At 36.9% G+C, this 21,714-nt stretch overlaps 1 protein-coding gene across 5 annotated transcripts in view; it reads left to right on the top strand.

The window, feature by feature from the left end:
* Positions 1-21,494, top strand: part of LOC138423146 (uncharacterized) — a 28,707-nt gene extending 7,213 nt beyond the window's left edge. For 2 of the 5 annotated variants that reach the window (XM_069558745.1, XM_069558746.1), the window contains 7 exons: positions 9,056-9,177; positions 10,116-10,254; positions 12,914-13,035; positions 14,871-14,981; positions 16,645-16,751; positions 19,642-19,732; positions 21,162-21,494. In XM_069558745.1, the coding sequence (XP_069414846.1) occupies positions 9,056-9,177; positions 10,116-10,254; positions 12,914-13,035; positions 14,871-14,981; positions 16,645-16,751; positions 19,642-19,732; positions 21,162-21,278 (809 nt within the window). In that variant the 3' untranslated portion in view covers positions 21,279-21,494. Of the gene's footprint in view, positions 1-597; positions 892-9,055; positions 9,178-10,115; positions 10,255-12,913; positions 13,036-14,870; positions 14,982-16,644; positions 16,752-19,641; positions 19,733-21,161 lie in introns of those variants that run through there. The other 3 variants (XM_069558747.1, XM_069558744.1, XM_069558748.1) reach the window with 3 other exon arrangements.
* The last annotated feature ends 220 nt before the right edge of the window (positions 21,495-21,714 follow it).

The following is a 21,714-nucleotide window of genomic DNA, read 5'->3' as shown; positions in this document are numbered from 1 at the left end:
TCCGGTAGCATTTGGTATTTTCAGTATTTTTATGTTAGCCATTCTGAAAATTATATAATGATAGATCATTGGGGTTTTTTTTTCCAATTCTTTTTTTTTTTTAATAATTTTATTTGTTTATTTATTTTGGTTGTGCTGGGTCTTCATTGCTTTTCGCTGGTTGCAGAGACCAGGGGTTACTCTGGTCGTGATGTGTGGGCTTATCACTGCAGTGGCTTCTCTTGTTGCAGAGCATGTGCTCTAGGGCATGGGGGCTTCAGTAGTTGTGGCACATGGACTCAGTAGTTGCAGCTCCTGGGCTCTAGAGCACAGGCTCAATAGTTGTGGCGCAAGGACTTAGTTGTTCCATGGCATGTGGGATCTTCCCAGATCAGGGATCAAGCTTGTGTCTCCTGCATTGGCAGGCCCTTTACCACTGAGCCATCAGGGAAGCCCTGTCTCAAATAATGTTAAACATCTTGTCATGTGTTTATTTGCCATTTGTATATCCTCTTTGATGTAGTATCTGTTTATGTCTCTTGCCCATTTTCTATTGTAAACAGAAATAATAAACAGTTATTAATAAATAATATAAATAAATAGTATAAATATATTTTATAAATATAAATATGTTTACATTTATATTACATAATATAAATTATATTTATGCTGCTGCTGCTGCTAAGTCGCTTCAGTTGTGTCCGACTCTGTGACGCCGTAGACGGCAACCCACCAGGCTCCCCTGTCCCTGGGATTCTCCAGGCAAGAACACTGGAGTGGGTTGCCATTTCCTTCTCCAGTGCATGCATGCATCCTAAGTCGCCTCAGTCGTGTCCAACTCTGTGTGACCCCATGGACAGCAGCCCACCAGGCTCCTCTGTCCACAGGAGTCTCCAGACAAAGAACACTGGAGTGAGTTGCCATTTCCTTCTCCAAATTTATATTTATAATATAAATTTATAAAATAAATATAAATAATAAATCAGTTCAGTTCAGTCGCTCAGTTGTGTCCGACTCTTTGTGACCCTGTGAATCGCAGCACACCAGGCCTCCCTGTCCATCACCAACTCCCGGAGTTCACGCAAACTCATGTCCATCGAGTCGGTGATGCCATCCAGCCACCTCAATCTCTGTCGTCCCCTTCTCCTCCTGCCCCCAGTCCCCCCCAGCATCATAGACTTTTCCAATAGGTCAACTCTTCGCATGAGGTGGCCAAAGTACTGGAGTTTCAGCTTCAGCATCATTCCTTCCAAAGAACACCCAGGACTGATCTCCTTTAGAATGGACTAACAGTTCTTTATTATTTTAGATAAAAGCCCTTTGTCAGATGTATGTATGCAGTATTTTCTCCCAGTAATTTGCTTGTTCATTCTCTTAACAGAACTTGCAAAGGAAAAGTTTTTAATGAGGTCCAATTTACCCTGTTTTTGTTTTTTGATGTCAAGTTTAAGATCTCTTTGGCCCTAGATTCTGAAGATTTTCTCCTATACTTTTTTTCCCTATTTACTTAAAAATTATGCAATACTGTGTTAGTTTCAGGTGCTAAGGTTTTTTTTTTACAAACCCTAAAAGAGTTTTGTAAAAAGGTTTTTTTTACAGAATTCTAAAAGAATTGTCCTTTTGTATGTTACATGTTCTTTGACCTAAGTTAACTTTTGTATAAAAAGTGTGAAGTTTAGATTGAAGTTGATTTTTTTCCCCTGTAGATGTCCATTTGCTCCAGCACTACTTGTTGAAAAGGCTGTTCTTTCTCCACTAATTGCTTTTAAATCTTTGAAAATTATTTGTGCATTTTTGCCTGGATCTGTTCTGTATCTTTTTGAATGCTCTATTCTCTGTTGATTAATGTAGCTATCATTATTTAAAAGTCTGTTTACTTTCCGAGCATTTGGCTACTTGCCTATTGTCTTTCTGTTACTTTGGCTCCATTATGTTCAGAGAAGATACTCTGTATGATTTAAATTCATTAAAAATTTTTGATACTTGTTTTGACTCAATATGGTCTATCTTGGTGACTGTTTTGTGGGCACTTAGAAAAAGTGTATTCTATTGCAGTTTAGTGGAGTGTTCTATACTTATCTATTAGATCTTGTTGATTGATGATATTCTTCAGTTCTTTGCTGATTTCCTGCCCTGTAGTCCTGTCAGTATTGTGTTGAACTCCCCAGCTGAAATTGTGAATTTTTCTATTTCTTCTTTCAGCTTTGTCAGTTTTTGTTTCATTCTGCCCACCTCTCCACTGCCATGCTGGATGTGGAATCTTAGTTCCCTAACTGGGGATCGCGGAAGCATGGAGTCTTAGCCACTGTCTGGACATCCAGAGAAGTCCTTGTTTCATGTATTGATATTTTAAGGCTCTGTTCAGTGTATGCACATTTAAGATCACTGTGTCTTCTTGATAGATTGATCCTTTTATCAGTATGTAATGTTCTTCTTTGTCCCTAATAATTTTCTTTTTGCTTTAACGTCTATTTTATTTCATATTAGTATAGCCACCCTATTTTTTTTTTTAACTGTTGGCACAATTTTTTTCCCATCCTTTTATATTCAGTCTTCCTGGTATGTTTAAAGTGAGTTTCTGTTGACAGCATATAACACTGGAGTGGGTTGCCATTTCCTACCCCAGGGGATCTTCCCAACCCAGGATGAGCTGTATTTTTTAAATCTGTGTTGCCCATCTCTGTCTTCTGATTGATGTATTTAGACCATTTACAATTAGCTTACTATATGTTAGCACTTAAGTATAGCATTTTATTGTTTGTTTCCTTTCTGACCCTTCTGTTTCTCAATTTCTTGTTATCGCCTCTTGCTTTCCTGTGGGTAAATGGAACAGTTTTAGCATTCTGTTCTTCTTTGTAGTGTTTCTGAGTATATTTCTTTGTAGAGTTTTCTTTGTGGTTACTCTTGAGTATTACAGTATACATATGTAACATCACTGCTGCTGCTGCTAAGTCGCTTCAGTCATGTCTGACTCTGGTTATCAGTGTTTTATCACTAGAAGCAAATATTGAAATCTTACTTCCACATAGTTCCCTATACCCTCCCCCATTTTAAAAATATGACTGTCTTATGTATTTCCTCTATATATTTACATAGAACACCATTACAGGTGGCTTTATAAATTTTGATTTAACCATCAAATATGATTTAAGAAACTAATGAGAAAGATAGTCTATTTTTACACATTCTGTTCTTTCCTGTCTGAAGTTCCAAGCCCTCTTCTGTTATTTCCTTTCTGTTGAAGTTTCCTATACCCATTCTTTAAGGGTAGGTCTTTTTTCTTATTATTGGAAGTTTTTTTGTTTTTTTTTAAAGGGTAGGTCTGCAGGCACAAAAATTTTTTGTTTTTTAGTTTTTCTGCATCTGATTTGTCTTTACTTCACCTTCATTCCTGAAGGGTAATTTCATCAGATAGAAAATTTACAGCTTGTGGTCCTTTTCTTCCAGCATTTGAAAAGTTTTGTAACCTCCTGGCTCCCATCGTTTCAGATGAAAACGTCACTGTTGTTTGGTGTTTCCCTGTAGGGAATGAATCATTTCTGTTTGGTTGTTTTTAAGATGTGTTCCTTGTCTCTTGTTCTTAGAAGTTTATGATATGTTCTTATTTGGATTTATTTGGGTCTATCATATGTAGACTTTGCTTGGCTTCTTAAATCTGTAGGTTTAGATCTTTCACCTAATTTAGGGAGTTTTTAAGCTATATTTCTTCAAATACTTTTCAGCTCCACACTTTTCCCCCTACTTCTGGAACTCAGATACCAATGTTAGCTCTTTCGTTATTCCAAAGATCCTTAGGTCTCTGTTCAATTCCTTTTTCTATTTTCTCTCTGTTATTCAGATGGAATAAATTTTATTGATCTGTCAATTCAAGTGAACTGGTTCTATCCTGTCATCTCTACTCTGGAGCCCTTTCAGCAAGGGGTTTCTAAATTATTATTATTTTATTTTTCTGTTTTGCAGTTTCTGTTTCTTTTTCTATGACTTCTACTTCTTTGCTGAGATTTTTCTACTTTTTTCACTTGTTACAGGATAATTCATAACTATTTACTGAAGCATTTTCTTTATAGCGTCTTTAAAGTCCTTGTCTGATCATCTAAACTCTGGCTAATTTGCACAGTAGCATCTAGATTGCAAGAATCAAATTAAGATTTTTCCTGTTCTTGATATAAATGATGTTCTATTGTGAACATTTTGTTTGTATGCTAGGATAATTTTTATTTTATCCTGGATATTTTAGATATTATGCTGACTTGATCCTGTTCAGATTTTCTATCTTAGTAGGCAGCTGCCCTGCTTAAGTTTAACCTGTTGATTCTGGCCTGCTTTTGTGAGCTGTAGCTCTGACAACATTTAGTTTTCAGTGCCCTTGCAGTGCTATTCAGGTTTGTTTCATTCTTTGATACTGCCGGGGCTTCCTGGTCAATCTATGCTGGTGTTTTCCTGCTTGGAGAAAGATACCTATGTCACTGAGCTGCCTTCCACCAGTGGGGGTAGGGGGATGAGCAGTACAGGGCCTGGTTTGCTCTTGGCCGCTGGGCAGAGGACTGAGAGGCCTCAGGCCTGAGTCTGTCCTGCTGGGTAGAGGGCCTGGAGACAGCAGCCTCCGAGTTTGTTACCAGATAGCTGCCTTTGCCCCAAGTGTGGGCTAGGGATTAGGGCTCCCCAGTACACCTCTGTTATTCTTCCCCTTTACTGGTCTTTGGTGAGAGAGAGCAGACTTAGTTTTTGTTTTGTTTATTCGGTCTATAGGTGTTGGTAGTTCTGGTTGGTAGTCACTCACCTCTCCAGGGGCCCAGTCCAGGCTACATGGAAGATGAAAACCCAGTAGGGAATTCACTACAGTGACCTTACTTCCTTAATTCCTGACATCCCTAGACAGTTTACCTTTTTTCTAGCCTTCAGAGTCCTTTATGGTTGCCTGTTGGTTTACGTCCAGGGTATTTCATTGTATTTAGAGGGAAGGAGCTCGGGAAATTGAGGGAAGTAGCCATCTTGTCTTGGAGAAGGCAGTGGCACCCCACTCCAGTACTCTTGCCTGGAAAATCCCATATACGGAGGAGCCTGGTGGCCTGCAGACCATGGGATCGCTAAGGGCCGGACACGACTGAGCGACTTCACTTTCACTTTTCACTTTCGTGCATTGGAGAAGGCAATGGCAACCCACTCCAGTGTTCTTGCCTGGAGAATTCCAGGCAATTCGTCTTTGGGGTAACACAGTTGGACACGACTGAAGTGACTTAGCAGCAGCAGCAGCAGCCATCTTGTCTAAGGCCAGAAGTCCCCTCAGTAAGTTTTTAAACTTTGAATAAGAACTTCAAAGTAATGTAAGATATTAATGAATAATAGGAAATATATGGCCCAACGTTTAATTATATATTATAAGTCATTAGAGATAAGGATACGGGTGAATGATGGCCAAGGGCTGAAGATAAGTCTTAACTTCCTAGAGATGAAGTAACTTGAGAAGGCCCTTACTGTGAAAAACAAGGTCATAGTTGAAAGGAGCAATATGAGCAAAAAGGAATATGGAAAACAACTGAGGGAATTTGCCTGTCTTAAGCAAAAATTATGTTAGTGAGTAATGAGAGTAGAAAATAGGGTGGTTAGACTCTGGTGATATAGAGGGCCCTGAAAGTCTAGAGTAATACTGGACACATTGAAAAGTGAACAGCTGTCCCAAAATTGTAAGGAGAAGGAGTGACATGAGTGAAGTTTAAGCAGGATTAGTTTAAATAGATGTTGTGTTGTGTTAGTCACTCAGTCATGTCCGACTCTTTGTGACCCCATGGACTGTAGCCCGCCAGGCTCCTCTGTCCATAGGATTTTTCAGGCAAGAATACTGGAGTGGGTTGCCGTTGCCTTCTCCAAAATAGATGTGTAAGGTAACTTATATTGGGGAGAAACTGATCATTCAGGAGCCAATTATGAGTTTGTCCTGGTTTTCTAAATGTGAGGTGGCACCTGTGACTATGAAGTAGTTGAAGCGGTAATAAAGAGGAAGTGGATTCAAAAGAGAACATGATGGGACTTGATACCTGACTAGATATAAAAAGTGGGACTTGATTCATAGACTGTCAGCTTTCGTGACTTCTCTTTTCCCATGTACTTAATTAAATATAAGTAGGAAACTTTTAAAGAATAGATTTTGCTCTGCAGAGAAACTCTTCTTCCTCCATTCCCTTCCCACCTGCATATGTAATTTGAGAAAAACCTAACTGTCCTAAGGCAACTGATTAACACCTTTAATCTTTTTCCAAGCAACATACTGTTCCCACACATTCTGAAATTGTTATTATACATGTTAAAAGATGTCCAGCCTCACTAGTAATTAAAGAAATGCAAATTAAAACAACAAAGTTTGTTTTTATAGTACAGTTCAATGCTGTAAGGTTTTCATGAAGTAAGGCTTACACATATTCTTATTTTTTTCTGATGGAGTAAATTGGTATAATCTTTCAGGAAAGAAATTTAGCAGTATATAGCAGGTTCAGTTCAGTTTAGTCACTCAGTTGTGTCTGACTCTTTGCGACCCCATGGACTGCAGCACACCAGGCCTCCCTGTCCATCACCAATTCCCGGAATTTACTCAAACTCATGTCTATTGAGTCAGCAATGCCATCCAACCATCTCATCCTCTGTCGTCCCCTTCTCCTCCTGCCCCCAATCCCTCCCAGCATCAGGGTCTTTTCAAATGAGTCAGCTCTTCGTGTCAGGTGGCCGAAGTATTGGCGTTGCAGCTTCAACATCAGTCCTTCCAGTGAACACTCAGGACTGATCTCCTTTAGGATGGACTGGTTGGATCTCCTTGCAGTCCAAGGGACTCTCAAGAGTCTTCTCCAACACCACAGTTCATAAGCATCAATTCTTCGGTGCTGAGCTTTCTTTATAGTCCAACTCTCACATCCATACATGACTATGTATGTTGCAAAAGCCTTTACAATGTTTAAGTACTTCTAGGAATTTATAGTAAGGAAATAAATGCAAAGAGGCTAAATGTTATGCAAAGAGGCCAAAGTATGCCAAATGTTAGCAATGTCTCTAAATTTTCAGTTATAATTGTATATAAATGTATAGTAGTAGGAGTGAATGGTTAATACAAATATGGTAGAATATTACATAGCCTTTAAAAATAGTTCAGGGGACACAAGTTCAAACCCTGAGCAGGGAGCTAAGATCTCCCATGTTGTGTGGCATTGCCAAAAAGATAATAATAATAAAATTTTAAATAAATAGAAGAATTTGGAATGAATCTTCGTAATATTTTTGTCTATAATTTATATTCTGCATCCTCCTATAAATAATTTGAAGCAACATTTAGATCACTGTCACAGATAGGTGAAGAAAGAAAAAAAGTTAAAAGGCCTTTCTGCATTAGTTCAGGGAGTCAAATAATGTATCTTCATGTTAACTGCTATTGCTCAGAGGGATGTTATGCAGAGAAAGAACCTGTGTATGTAGGGACACAGTGGAAAGAGTGAACAGGAAGAGTGAAAAACTTAGGTTTATTTCTTTTGTTGCTGTTGGCCTGCTTTGTAACTTTTCACAATTCATGTCGCCTTAATTACTTCCTCTGTGAATCAGAAAAGGTAATCTTGATTTGTCTTCTTCATATGGATGTTATAATATTTAATTGATGTCGTTTCTACCTGAAAGAACTTTGCAAGCTAGAAAATATCCAAATTTTAATTGTTATTTGTGACTTCGAATAGCATTCTGACCCAACACAAGAATTATTATTAATATGTTTAAGAAGGAAATCATGAACTTATTTAAAAACAACCAAAGACTTGAGGGATAGGGTATGTGGAAATGGATGGGATTTTCTTCACAATCTACCTGTTTTCCTTTTATAGCTATTTTAAAACAGTAAGAAAAAACACAGTCCCCTTGAGGTCCTTTTACTCTAGCAAGAATTCAATATAAGAAAGTTTTTTAAGAAAAAGGTAAAATGTTTACATTAGTTGTTCTTTCCAGTCTATATTTGGCATTCAGGCTACAGCTAACTTTTACAGTGTTTTACTTCAAGGTGAGTCTGTTCTTAAAATTATGTATGAGCTTCTTAGAAACCATTCTTTTGTAGAGCCAATTAAAAAAAAATTTTAACACAGATAAGTTGAAAAAACAGAACAATGAAAACCACTTTTACACCCTCACGTAGATTCACCAAGTGTCACTTTCTTCATCTTTATTGCTGTATACATTGGCACACACGCTCACTCCCCTTTTTCCAGTGTATCCAAAAGTAGGCCAGAGCCATCAGAAATGTGCTGTTTTAATGATCATTTTATCTGCTGTTCAGATGCAGCAGAACAACATGATTCTTGTAAAGTTTATTCTATAGTTGGTGCCATCTGTTTGTGCTTATTATCTGAAGTCTTGGGTACATTTTATTGGGGGCAGGGATACTCAGATTAAAGTTATCCCTGTGCGATGCCTCCTAAACTTATAAAGTCTACATGGTCACAAAAGGAATATTTGACTACTTCTTAGTAAGTTCAAGTAGTAAGAGTACTACATACTTTTTAAACGTCTTTGTTGTTCTGTAACAGGCTGAAATAGTCAAGTTTTATATTTTCAAGCAGCTTGGAAAAAGAAAAAAACTCAATGTTTTCCATGGAGCATTTGTTAGAATTTGAATATTTCATTGGACCTAGAATGTTTATTTATTGTTATAAATTGATGCTATCTGACAGGAGATCAGCCCTGGGATTTCTTTGAAAGGGACAATGCTAAAGCTGAAACTCCAGTACTTTGGCCACCTCATGCGAAGAGTTGACTCATTGGAAAAGACTGATGCTAGGAGGGATTGGGGGCAGGAGGAGAAGGGGACGACAGAGGATGAGATGGCTGGATGGCATCACTGACTCAATGGATGTGAGTCTGAGTGAACTCTGGGAGTTGGTGATGGACAGGGAGGCCTGGCGTGCTGCGATTCATGGGGTCGCAAAGAGTCGGACACGACTGAGCGACTGAACTGAACTGAACTGAAAGAAGATAACCATCCATTGTAATCACTTAGTCTAGGTATGACTGCAACCATAAAAACTATACCTTTTTTTTTTTTTTTTTTGGACAGGAGATTTTGATGAATTCACTCAAGACAATAATGACATTATGTTGAAAAACATAGCAGAAGACCTTCGGAATTACTTACCTCTAGAAACCATGCTTTCCTCAGAACATCTAGCCCTCCAAAAAGTAAATATATTATATTAATTTATTCCTAGTGCTACTTGAGGTTTCTTCTCTAACCCATTAGCCTTTCCAGTCCAATCATTAGTCCTTAATTCTCTTTTTCATTTGGTGCTTCATCCATTTCCCCAATTCTTTTGAGTTGGTAATCCTCTGGCTCCCTAGTACCATTCATTCAAAAGATATTTTTTGAAGGTGTCCTATTTGCCAAGCAGACCCCACCCCACCCCAAATCAAGGCCCAACAATACAACAGTAATCTGTCCTTGCCTATGTAATTGTCTTGGTTTTCTCTGCCCTGTTCCATTTCCCTATCTTTTATCAAGGGTGAAGTTCACCCTTTTGTTGATTATTTATTATCGTTGAAGTAGAAAGGATCAAACATTTTTTATCTTTGTAGCTGCTTGCTGTTATATCATGTACTACCAGCATTAAGTTCTGTTATTTGTAAGCATGGAATTTTACTAAACATTTTTTATTATTTGAAAACTTTGCTTCTGGGAAAAGAGTACTTGCCAAGTATTTTGATGGGTAAGTCCCTGACATGTAGGACTCAGAAGACCTGGTATTAGTTTCTTCTCCCCCTCTGAACTAACTAGTGTCATTTCTTGGGAGAAATCTCTCTGGGTATGTTTCCTTATTTGTAAAATATACTACTTAGGATGGACAAAATGATCTCAGAATACTCCTTTCAACTAAAATTTTTATCTGTTTCTCATAGCCATGTTTTACATCGTGACATGGTCAAATAGCAAGTTGCCAGTGTCTCAAAAATAGCATGAAAACAGAGCCGAGTTGCTGACTTCCATAAGCGAAACTTGTCTTTCTGGTTGTTGTTGCTCTCAGAATTTCAGCATATGAACCACTGATGTTTTGCCTTATTTAGCAGTAAAAAGAGACTTCTTTGTACTCTGTTTCTTTTGATGTTTTTCTTCTCTCCGTCAGATACAGCAGCAGCCAGAACCCACAGTTCACGTTGATGCATTCCTTTATGATGAAGACTTTATTGATTCATTATGTGAGGAAGGAAAAATGAGCAGAAACTACTGTATGGCATGCGGCTCACATCAGACTGCACCTCTAGGTGGGCACTCCAGCCTGCAAACCTGACAACTTTGTGTGCACTTTTCCTTACATGTCATGACTATGCAGATTCTTGACCAGGCATTCACTGTTTTGGGGTTTTTTTTTTTAAGCAAAAGGCCAACCTGCAGCCGAGCTATTACCAATTACTGAAATCAGAGAAACTAAATAGAAACATTGTCCAGGGAGGTTAGGCCACTTCATGTCCCCCGTGGTATTATTTCTGCTTTTTACTGAACATATTTAATACGAGGTGACTTCTCAGGTCCTGAAACTAATTGGAAGTGGTTGAATACAGGAAAACTAACTCATACTTTATATACTCAAAAGAGATTTACCTTTATCCATAGAGGTGATTTATTTACAGTGAGAAATATAACTGCCAAGGGAGCTGGAAACTTTCTCCCCGAAGAACTATCTACTTGTGAAGTCAGATAGTAATCCGATATTGTTGGATGGGCATGAACTTAGAAGACAGAGATGGATAATCTTGAGAGTTTATGCAGGCCGTGATTTGACCTCATGGGGCATCTCCTGTCTGTAACACAGGACAGCTCTAGTAATAGTCTCCTGCATGTCTGTCCCTCAGATGCAACACCTGTGTTTCATACGGGAAACTAGACTGACTCCATGCCGCTAAGATGTAAACTCTTCTGTTACTATATCTTTTGTTCAAACTGGATTTGATTGTCTAGGGTATTACTTTAAACATGATATTTCAGTCTCCGTGCTAACCTAGATTTTGAGGCATTGCTTAGAGTGGGTGAGTAGTAATGGGCTCATGTTACTGATCTTTAGTTCAGTTCAGTCTCAGTTGTGTCCGACTCTTTGCGACCCCATGAATCGCAGCACGCCAGGCCTCCCCGTCCATCACCAACTCCCAGAGTTCACTCAGACCCACGTCCATCGAGTCAGTGATGCCATCCAGCCATCTCACCCTCTGTCTCCTCCTGCCCCCACTCCCTCCCAGCGTCAGAGTCTTTTCCAATGAGTCAACTCTTCACATGAGGTGGCCAAAGTACTGGAGTTTCAGCTTTAGCATCATTCCTTCCAAAGAAATCCCAGGGCTGATCTCCTTCAGAGTGGACTGGTTGGATCTTCTTGCAGTCCAAGGGACTCTCAAGAGTCTTCTCCAACACCACAGTTCAAAAGCATCAATTCTTCAGCGCTCAGCCTTCTTCACAGTCCAACTCTCACATCCATACATGACCACAGGGAAAACCATAGCCTTGACTAGACGGACCTTAGTCGGCAAAGTACTGTCTCTGCTTTTCAATATGCTATCTAGGTTGGATAATATTATTCTCAAAAGTTCACTGCTACCAAATTTGTAAAATGTGACTAATACAAATTTATAGTGCCTGTATTATAGTTGGGGATTAAAGTACCCTGGTTTACTGCTTTAAGATTCTATTTTTAAATAGTGCTCGTAATCGCCATTTGAAGTAGTGAAGTTCAGAGAGTAGAAAAAGACTTAGACAAGAACAATAGAGGGAAAATTAAAAAGTGAATTCTAACTATAATACCATATCAGATCTGATATACAGAAATTTATAGAAGAGCTATGTTCGACAAAGAAAAATTTGGAGATTAGGATGCATTTTTGCATAAAAATCAGATTATAAATAGTGACTGGGTGCCCAGACCAGCCCAGATAACTAGAGTGACTGTGAGAAAGCTGTCACCATGTGGGGCTCTTCTTCCGTATATGAAAGGAGCTTGTCAGCTTTAAGACACTAATGATGACTGTAGCCTAGGGCAGGAGCACTAATGTGGCAAAGAGGGCATTGAGGACGAGGGGAGATAAGGACTGTGGTGCTCAATGCCCTTGTACCCCACCATCTCCAGTGTTACTTCTGAGGCCTAGTCACCCTTTTTTTTCTTCCAGGGATTAGCCTGCTTGCTTCCATTTTATTTGCCACCATTCATTAGTTATGATCAAAGTTTCCTGACCATTAGATTATGTACTAGCACACAGTAAAGAAAATCTTCGGGTTACCTCCATATCAGAAAAAACAGACTCAGGCTCTCCCAAGTATTTCATTACAGAAATAATGGAGTAAGAAAATGGGCTAGGAGGCTAGAAATTATAGCAATTAAACTAAAGGAAATAACAATTTAGGAGTGTCTTAACTTCCTCCCATACCACCCATCTCCGGCTCTCCAGACCACACTTGAGGTTGGCCAGGGTGCCACATTGTTCCACTCCAGAGACAGTCATTAATTTGGTAGTTTACAGTCTATGCAGCGAGAGGCGGCCGCTCTGTGATGGCTCTGGGGTAGAATGAGGAAAACGGGTGCTATGGGAGTTAGGAACCAGTCTCAGGGAAAAGCAGTTCATTGGGAGACGAGGAAGGGAAAGGCCTAGGACGCCCTAGAGGGTGGAAGAGAAAGAGATGAGAAGCATGGGCGTAGGGACAGCCAGCTGAGTAACCGTTTTCTAGAGGCCTAAATGTCAGAGAGTGCGTATTTGTTCTTGTGTCTCACAGCTCAGAGTGAATGAGTGCAAAGTTGCCACACTACTGTTTTCTAAATGACCTCTGAATGGCTTTCATCGATTAAGAAAAGCATGAAATATACTTTATAGGTGGAAGAATTAGAAGTAATGAATGGAATTGTTAATCCTCAAGCAAAATTTAATATTTGTTCTCATTCTCCAGGGTTTATTTCTCATTCCTTCTCTCTCATGGAATTGAAATTCATTTATCATCACGTACTCCCTGATCTGTCGGGAAAGGTCTTGGTTGACGTTGGCTCCAGGCTTGGCACCGTCCTTTATGGGGTAAAGTCCAACTTGTGGACATAGTCAACGTTTGGAAATACATTCTTCTACTAGCAACAGTTTTGCCTGCCACCATCTAAGGTGACAGCTTGGCTTTATTTATTAGAGTAATAGAGTAATATGGTTAAAATAGTGTATTGAATTTGGACTTTTCAAAGGCCAGCTCTCTGATATCCTTTTCTGGTTTGTCTCTGTCACACAAGTGAAGGAGTTTCAGCAAAACAGGAACAGATGGCCCTCATAACGCTTTGGTATTCTGTCACTCACTTACCGTGCTTCTAACTCCATTTTCTGTACTGTCGTAAAATAGTATAGCACACTGAGCTTTGATAAGAGCTCTTATAAAACTGACAGATTTGCTCAACTAGGGAATTGCTTACAGCCATGAGCAAAACACTCCATACCCCTGGCACCAATATCCTCACCTGTAAGCGAGCAAGGCAAATGATATCATCTTGGACCCAGGACACACCGTGGTTTTCAATGATCCAAAGTCTGAACGTAGATTTTTGTGTCTTGAGATATCAGCTCAATGTGACTCTTAAAAAAAAATTCAAATCATGCATATTTTTAATGTTCTTAAATGGTTTTATCAGAAAAACTGAAATGTGGTTTCTGGTTGTCATTAGCAGACGTGTTAAAACATGTGGCCAGCAGCAGTAGAAGTTCATGCCAAGAACAGGCTCTGTCCGTTCCCAGCATCACTGCCTGCTCTAAACAGAAACAGTTAACCCTTTCATGCTTCATTTATTTTTCAGCATTGCCTTTATCCTACACTTAGAAAAGACAGCCATAATAGAAAGTACAGTTTATCTGCTGATTTTGCTTGGCAAACATTAGAAATTATGATCGTTTACCATATTTTGTCCACTTTTGTTTATTTTTTTATTTGTTGGAAACAAATATAGCTAAATAATTGTGACTGTGCAAGTGTTTGGTAGTATCAGTGGGTTTAAACATATGGTCATTTTTCTCTATAGAGGTCCCTGATTCAGTCAACAATATTTTTTTTTTTGAGTATGTGTATAAGCTTTGTTGAACATATTCTAAATATCTATGGTGAGCTATAAATATAAATTGAGTTTACACATAGGTGTTAGTTGATGTAAAATGGTCTTCAAAATATGATTTGACCTCTCCTTCCAGATTGCTTTTGTTATTACAACCAAAAATAGATAGGTAATAATACGTAGTCTGTTTTTGATGATCCTTGTTAACTCATGGCCAGTTATCTTTGATGGATTTACCAAACAGCAGGCTGGCTTCCATAAGCTAAACAGGACATACCTCCAGCCACCCACATCTTATGTCAGACTGTGCTGAGTGTCCATCATATTTCCGATAGGTTAACACCTTTCTTATTTTCCCCTGATGTACCATTCCAAGAAATTACAGAAATAGGGTATTAAAGAAAGAATCTATTTGCGATCACTTTCCTTATTTCCAACTCTGTTGAATGCAGCTTTATCGAGAAAATAAGAAATCAATCCTTAAAAACATAATTAATTTTTATCCTTTTAGGAAGTTTAGCCTTTATTTGGAAAAAATGTATTCTACAAATATACATAAAGGGAGGGCTTAAAATAGTAATATTTGATAAATAAGATAAAATTACTTTTAAATAACGGATATTAATAAACTACACTTGAGGTCTTGATGAGTAAGAGTCTAAGTTCTTAAAGTTATTTTATATAAATTATATAATGTTATTTATCTTTACTTTTATTTTTAGTTTATTGAATTCTGTTTTAAAAGTTTGACTTTTAAAATTTCAAGTAGAAAGAAACCCACAACTAAAAGTTAATTCTTTTGTATCATGTGTCTTCATATTTTAGGGTTATCTTTACAGTTCAGCATCACAACTGTATGGAGTAGAACTGAATGGAGACTTTTGCCAGTTGCAGGAAATGGTCATAAAAAAGTATCAGTTCACTGACAGAATAAAGGTACTTTTTAAAATATTAACTCTGTTATCCATTGTGTAGCAAATTTAGCCAAGTTTCTTCTGCATTGGAGTTGGAAAATTTTTGAATCTATCCTTCATTGCTGTTGTATGGAAATAGATTGAGTTAATATTTTATAACTACAATGAAGATGAATTATTATCATTATGTTCCACTCATACTTTTCTCTTCCTCCCCAACTTTATTAGAAAGTAGAATTTTTTTCTTAGTTTTCTTCATGTAGTTTTATATATATATAGTTTTCTTCATGTATAGTTTCGTTAGCAACAATTTTAAATATCTTCATGTTGTCAGATGTGTATTTAATTAAACCCTGAATGTTGCAAGTAAGCAAAAAGATTAAGTAAAATGCTCGCAGTTCTTTATCTTCTTTTATAAACTTGCAAGAGGAATTGTGGGTGCCACAGAGTAGCAGTTCCTGGGAGAAGGATGCCCTAAGTTGGGCTATGACAGAAATTTTCTGTTTGTTATAGGTAAGGGGAAAAATAACTGGAAAGGGGAAAGGAAGTTTTTTGGTTAATGCCATGATCCTTATCATTTCACTAGTGATCCTATACTTCTAATGGCAGTGCACAGAAGTACTGAATATCTAAGGATCTCTGGTGTTCAGTTCAATCTAATATTCAAAGACATATCTTAGTAAGATTCAGAATCTAGCCTTCCCCTTTTTATAGAAGGAAAACTTTTCATTCTCTTCCTCCTTTCATCCTGCCTTTTTTTCTCTCTCTCATCTTATAAATTGAGAGGCAAGTGATCAAAGAGAATTCACTGTCCAATATTAAATTTATAGATTTTTCTCACTATTCCATATTTAGTGAACAAAAACACACTGCTGTTACATAATAAATCACATATATAACAGGAATATCAATTTAATTAGAAATCAAGATTTAAACATTCTGAAAAACACCTCTGAATATTATTTATTTGTAAGACTAAGTGTTTTTTTGGGAAAAAAAACATAATACAAAAAACTTTTTCTCTTCTTTTAAAATAAAAGTTAATTTGCTTTGCTCTTGAGCAAATAAATATTTCTTCTTGTTATCTTGCGTGTGTTCTACAAGACTTATTGATTATAGTCTAAGGTAATTTTTTGAAGTATATAATTTTCTAATCAATTGTTTTGTTTGCTTTCTTGGATAGATAATATATTCAAGTAAATTTTGCATGAAGAGTCAGACAAGGCCAGTTAACATATTTGTATTAACATTTTACAAATTTACTTTTTAAACTTAGTCCCATTTGATTCTATCAATCAGGACAGATATTACTCCATTTTATTTATGAAGACACTTGACTACTCGAATGTATAAACCTAGTTGATAATGCAGCCAGAATTTGAACCTAGGTCCTTTGACTCATAGCTATGGATACAGTAGAAACAGCTCTGAATTGGGAGTGAAGAGAGTGTAATTATGACTATATAAACAAGTCTATCTAAAAAATAAAGTTTTCACAAGTTTATGGTTTTTATTAGACATTAAGTATCTTCCATAGGCAGTAGTATTAAATATACTGTACTCTCATTTTAAGAAGTGTGAATCTCCCTTACCACCTGTCTCACAATGTCATTGAATGAACAGCTATTTCTTAAGTGGTTATGTGATATGGTGTCCTTGTTCTCTTACATGAATTCATTCTTTAGGTGCTTCATGCAGACATTTGTACACAAGGTTCACTTCTGCAGAATGCTGATGTTATTATAATGAATAATGTCTTTGAATATTTTCTTGATAAGGCAGAACAGGCCAGGTACGTTATTTATTTATTTATTTTGGCATGGCCAGGCTTGTAGGATCTTCATTCCCCTACCGCAGATTGAACTTGGGGCCCTGGAGTGATATTAAACTTTTTAGAAATGACCTCAACTCTCAGAAGATTATATTAAAGAAAATGTGTTATGTCTAAGTGAAAATAAAAATAAACTTTGATTGTCTAACCTTGTAAAATATTACATTTGATTTTGAGGAGATAGAAAATGATGTCATGCAATGTATGGTAAAAACCACTACAATATTATAAAGTAATTAGCCTCCAATTAAAATAAATTAATTAATTAAAAAAAAAGAAACTGGTGTCATGACCCAAGCTTTTGCTTTGCAGTCAAGGATGCAAGAAGTTGTCAGTTCCCAGGGGGTCTTAAAATTTTTTTCTGCCTCAGTTTTCTTTTCTTTGAAAAAACACATCCTTTGCTATCCTATCACAGAATGATAGGAATTAACTGCTGCCCATAAATGACTATAGAACAAAATATAAGAATATTCACCTAAAAAACAATGACTAATTACCAAATTTTTTAAATTTCTTAAGATAGTAATAGTCGGTTCCTAGACTTTATTCCACTATTTAAGCAATAGAAAAATTAGCAAATCTGTGATCAGTTTTTTTTGTTTGTTTCTTTTTTTTTAAAGTTTTGACCATACTACATTGCCTATGGGATCTTAGTTCCCCAGGCAGGGATCTTACCCATGCTCTAGGCAGTGAAAGCATGGAGTCCTAACCACTAGACCACGGGGAGTTCCCTGTGACTTTTCTGACTTCTCATCAGGACTTATAGGCTCCTCTAATTAGAAAATTCTTACAGTCCAAGACACTGATTTTCTAGTCAGTTAGGCTTACTAACTTATTTATCATGACATACGTAACTCTAGATATAGGAAAGCACCTTTCCATATGTATGAAAGGGCATTACATTCGTGTTTGAATTAGTGCATCAGGGAGATTTCTGCTGCTTAGAAATAAAAAGGTATATAATTATAGACCATAAACAGTTAATATGAAGTAGAATCTTGAATGACTAAACCTCTGTCTGCTGTCCCTTTACCGTCTCTCTCTCTCTCTCTCTCACACACACACACACACACACACACACATATACATCTATTGCTTCTAGGTTAAGATCAGTACAAAATTAGCAATGTAAATTGTTTATAAAGAAACTTGTTCAACAGAAAACCAATCATATCATCAAAGTGCAGACAGAATAGGTGATGATTTTTTGTTCACAGGGTAAAGACCAGAAACACAACATGAACAAAGTTTTTTTAATCATATTGCACTCTTTAAACTTAATTTCCAGTGGACAAAGTTTGTGTAGCTTTTTACCTTTTTTAAGTTCATGACCAGTAGTCAAAACATTGCATAATGATTAGATAAAGAAATAATACCAATGTTATAAAAAGTTAGAAAAGTACCTTAAACTCTTGGAAGATTCATAAAGAAAGATTTTAAACGCTGAAAAATGACATATATTACTGGTCGACTTGATACTGGAACTGCTGCATGCTTGTGCGATCTTGGAAAATTCATTTGCAAACTCTGCATGACTCACCAAATAGGTATTGACCCCGTATGTTCAGTCACTTCTCCAAATTAGTCAAGTGCAATGAATTTTAAATATAATTAATTATCTTCATGAATGACAATACACAGGAGAAAGTTTAGGAGATAAAGCATCCTGATATTAGAGTCATTCTGACAGAACTGATCATTTACCTATATTATTATATATTGTAATAAGTAGAGTAAGTCTTAGTTTAAAAGGTACCTCTATGTATTTTTTCAGTAAGTAAAATCTATAAACTACTGCAATGACAACTTCTCAGAAGCAGCAAGTGCTGTTTTTAGAGCCATGCCAAATCATGCTAATATAATCAGCTTCTTCAGTCTTACTAAACAGACTTGAAAAAACATCATTTTTAGGGAACTGCATTAAAACAACAGACACCTCTAGCCCAAGCACAGCAATAATTATTATCAAACATTGCTAGTTGGTTTTAGATCTAACCTGAGGAAAAGAACATTTATTATCATTTTGCCTAATAAGCTCCAGAATGTACTAAACCCAATAGCCATTGCTATAACTAAAGTAAATGCAAACAACACTGCTGCCCACCTGCCTCACTGCAAAGGGTGTACTTCCTTGCTTTGCTTGACCCCTGCTCCCCAGTGGGGTGTGCTATCAAGACTCATGCACTGTAGTAATCCCATTTGTGTCTGCTAATCAAAACTGGTCAGATACTGCCCTCTGACACATACACATGGCCTGCCTGTGTGCTTTAAACCTAGCTGATCACACTGAACTTTTCAGGTATCATATTGTCCACAAGGCTTTCCACTGACTATTTCTGACAGCCAAATAAAGTATGATTTCACTCCTAATGTTATTTTAAAAGATCTATATATTATATTCTTATTATTAGCCTTTGCTTGTTTTTGGCTTCTGTGGCTTTTCTCCATGACTCTTTCCCACCCACTCCCCTCAGCTCTGTTCCATTCTGTAGAAGGTTGACAGATCATAAAGAATTGAAGGGGCTTTAACCATGATCCAGCTTTGACATCTGTATCAGTTCTGAAAACTTTTTTGTGGTCTTATTCACAATTGCTTGTATTAACCCTAATCCCCCATCTTGTTAAATCTCTCTCAGTATTGTAACTCCACGATTTTGCCAGTATCCCTTCAGGAACTGAATTTGCCAATTACTAGTATGTTGCTGCAGGTCAGTTTCTGCAGGCTTAAGTTTTTGCCCATATGGATTTCTAGATACCACCTATGCTGCATATTCTTTTTGTCATCCTCATTCAAAAAAAAAATATCCAGTATCTGGTAAAACCTAACATAGAAGTTTTTAATGTGTTATAGAGCCTGGGAATATATCTGCCATAATGTAAGGAAACAAGGGTCGTTATTAGTGACAGTGCCAGGTCTGGAAGATTCTCTCTCAGGTCTTCAGGTATGTAAGCTTCTTTCCCAGCATTTTTATTGTCAAAACTTTTCTCCTGCTTTTTTCTGATAGCTGTCACACTATTCTAGAAATGTTCACTCTGAACATAGTGACAACACTAGGAAGAGTAGCAAAACCTATGGCTTAAGAACTGTTTTGTGGTTTGTTCATGTTCCTCCAGAGCTCTGATAGCGTCATTCGGATCCTGATCTATATTCCTTTGCTTCTCCACCCAATTTTTCTAACTGTGGAGTTATAGTTTTAGGTTAACAAATGCTATTAAATATTTGTAAGAGGCTTAAAAACACCCACATCATAACTTTTTCTCCAGTAAGTGGGCTGGAGGCCACATCCTGAACACAGTTTAGCTTCTAGGTCAGTTTGGAATCTTGCTCAAACTGCTTCTATATTCCTCAGATTCTCTGTACAAAATAAGGTTGATACTTAATAATAAGATTCATCCCAATAAATTGACTCTTTTGTAAAGGTTAATTAATATGTATAAAGCTCTTTGAGACCCCTCAATGAGATACTGTAGCATTTAATACAAAATCATATTATTTTCTTTCATAATGCTTTTGTTTCATATAACCCACTGCCAAATTTAAGTATCTTATTTCTTCCTTTAAGAAACTAAACAATCATGAATAATACCTTCTTTAAAAATTGTTGTCAGTCATCTAAGTTACAGTCATGTTTATCATAACAGGAGAAACAATCCAAAGATACATGAAGACATGATGGTAATCTCCCCAGCTCCCTCCCCTTGAGGTCCCTGCCCCATGAGTGGTGTGATTCTGCTATACTTTTCCATACTCATAAAAACACACCTTTAAAATACATGCTCTCCAATTTATGTTATATGTATTGAAGTAATTCAGTGATTTTCACTTACCGAAGTAAATGTTTTTGAAAGAGTCCTTTCATACGAATTCTTGAATAACATTATTGCTTTCCAATTTAATGAAACTTCTTTAAGTAGGTATATCCATTGGTGGCTCCAGAATTTCTGTGTCTTGGAGACCCAAGTTTGCAGTGTGACGAGAAGAGCCTGATGAAGGTTATAGAGGGAGATTGGCTCTTTTCATGCAACTTGTTAGCACCATCACTGTGTATATATGAAGTTTCTCTGTGTACTCCCACTGTTGTTTTAATCTTTTATTGTTTAAGCTAGTTTGTTAAACTAGTTACATTAAAATAATTACTCTATTCTATATGTTCTTTATCCCTTCAAGTTCCCAAATCAAGGTAAATTAGTTAAGTCCCTGAATCTACAGGCCTGCCATTTACTATAACAAAGAATTGTTCATGTGGCACCGTGTAAAACTTAGTCCCTCTCATTGTAATATAAATCCGATTTCTTGAAATTGAAAACAGTAGGTTCATTCTGTTATTTTCATATGTGTTTATAATGTGAACAACTTTTTTTTCCCCTCAGGTTAATATACAGTTATCTCCTTGGGTTGAAGAGATACCTCTGAACTATGATGTATTCCCAGAAAAGGATATTGACAGAGAAGCTCTTGAACAAATACATTTATACAAGATTCTCTGAAACTAAAATAGTCCTGCCTTGCTGTAAAATAATTACAAAATAATTTAAAAGAAACAGAATTTCAGTATCCTAACACATATTATTTCCTGTGTGTTCCTTTCTAGTGTTTGTACATGTGCTTGCATTTTTGTAAATAGTTGTATGTGTGTGTGTATATATATATATATTTTTTCAACTTTGTGTGATAATTATATTAAAATATTTATCTGGAAAAAAGGTTTCCCCTGGTTTCTTTGATTCTGTCTATAAACTTGTATCCTTTAGTCATCAACTCTGTATACCAAGTCCAGATATGACCAAAAAAAAAGATCAGAAGTAGTTTCTATCATGAAAGAGGGGGGAAGGGTAGGTAGAGATCTCATTTCTTAGATCTCTGTTCTGTAAGATTCCTGTATCTGAGGAGACTAGCACAAAGACTAAAATAAAAAATTGCAGT

The sequence above is a fragment of the Ovis canadensis genome, chromosome 18 (genome assembly GCF_042477335.2).
Source record: "Ovis canadensis isolate MfBH-ARS-UI-01 breed Bighorn chromosome 18, ARS-UI_OviCan_v2, whole genome shotgun sequence".
NCBI lineage: Eukaryota > Metazoa > Chordata > Mammalia > Artiodactyla > Bovidae > Ovis > Ovis canadensis.
Note: the sequence above shows the minus strand (reverse complement) of the source record. Positions and strands in the feature narration are given on the sequence as shown.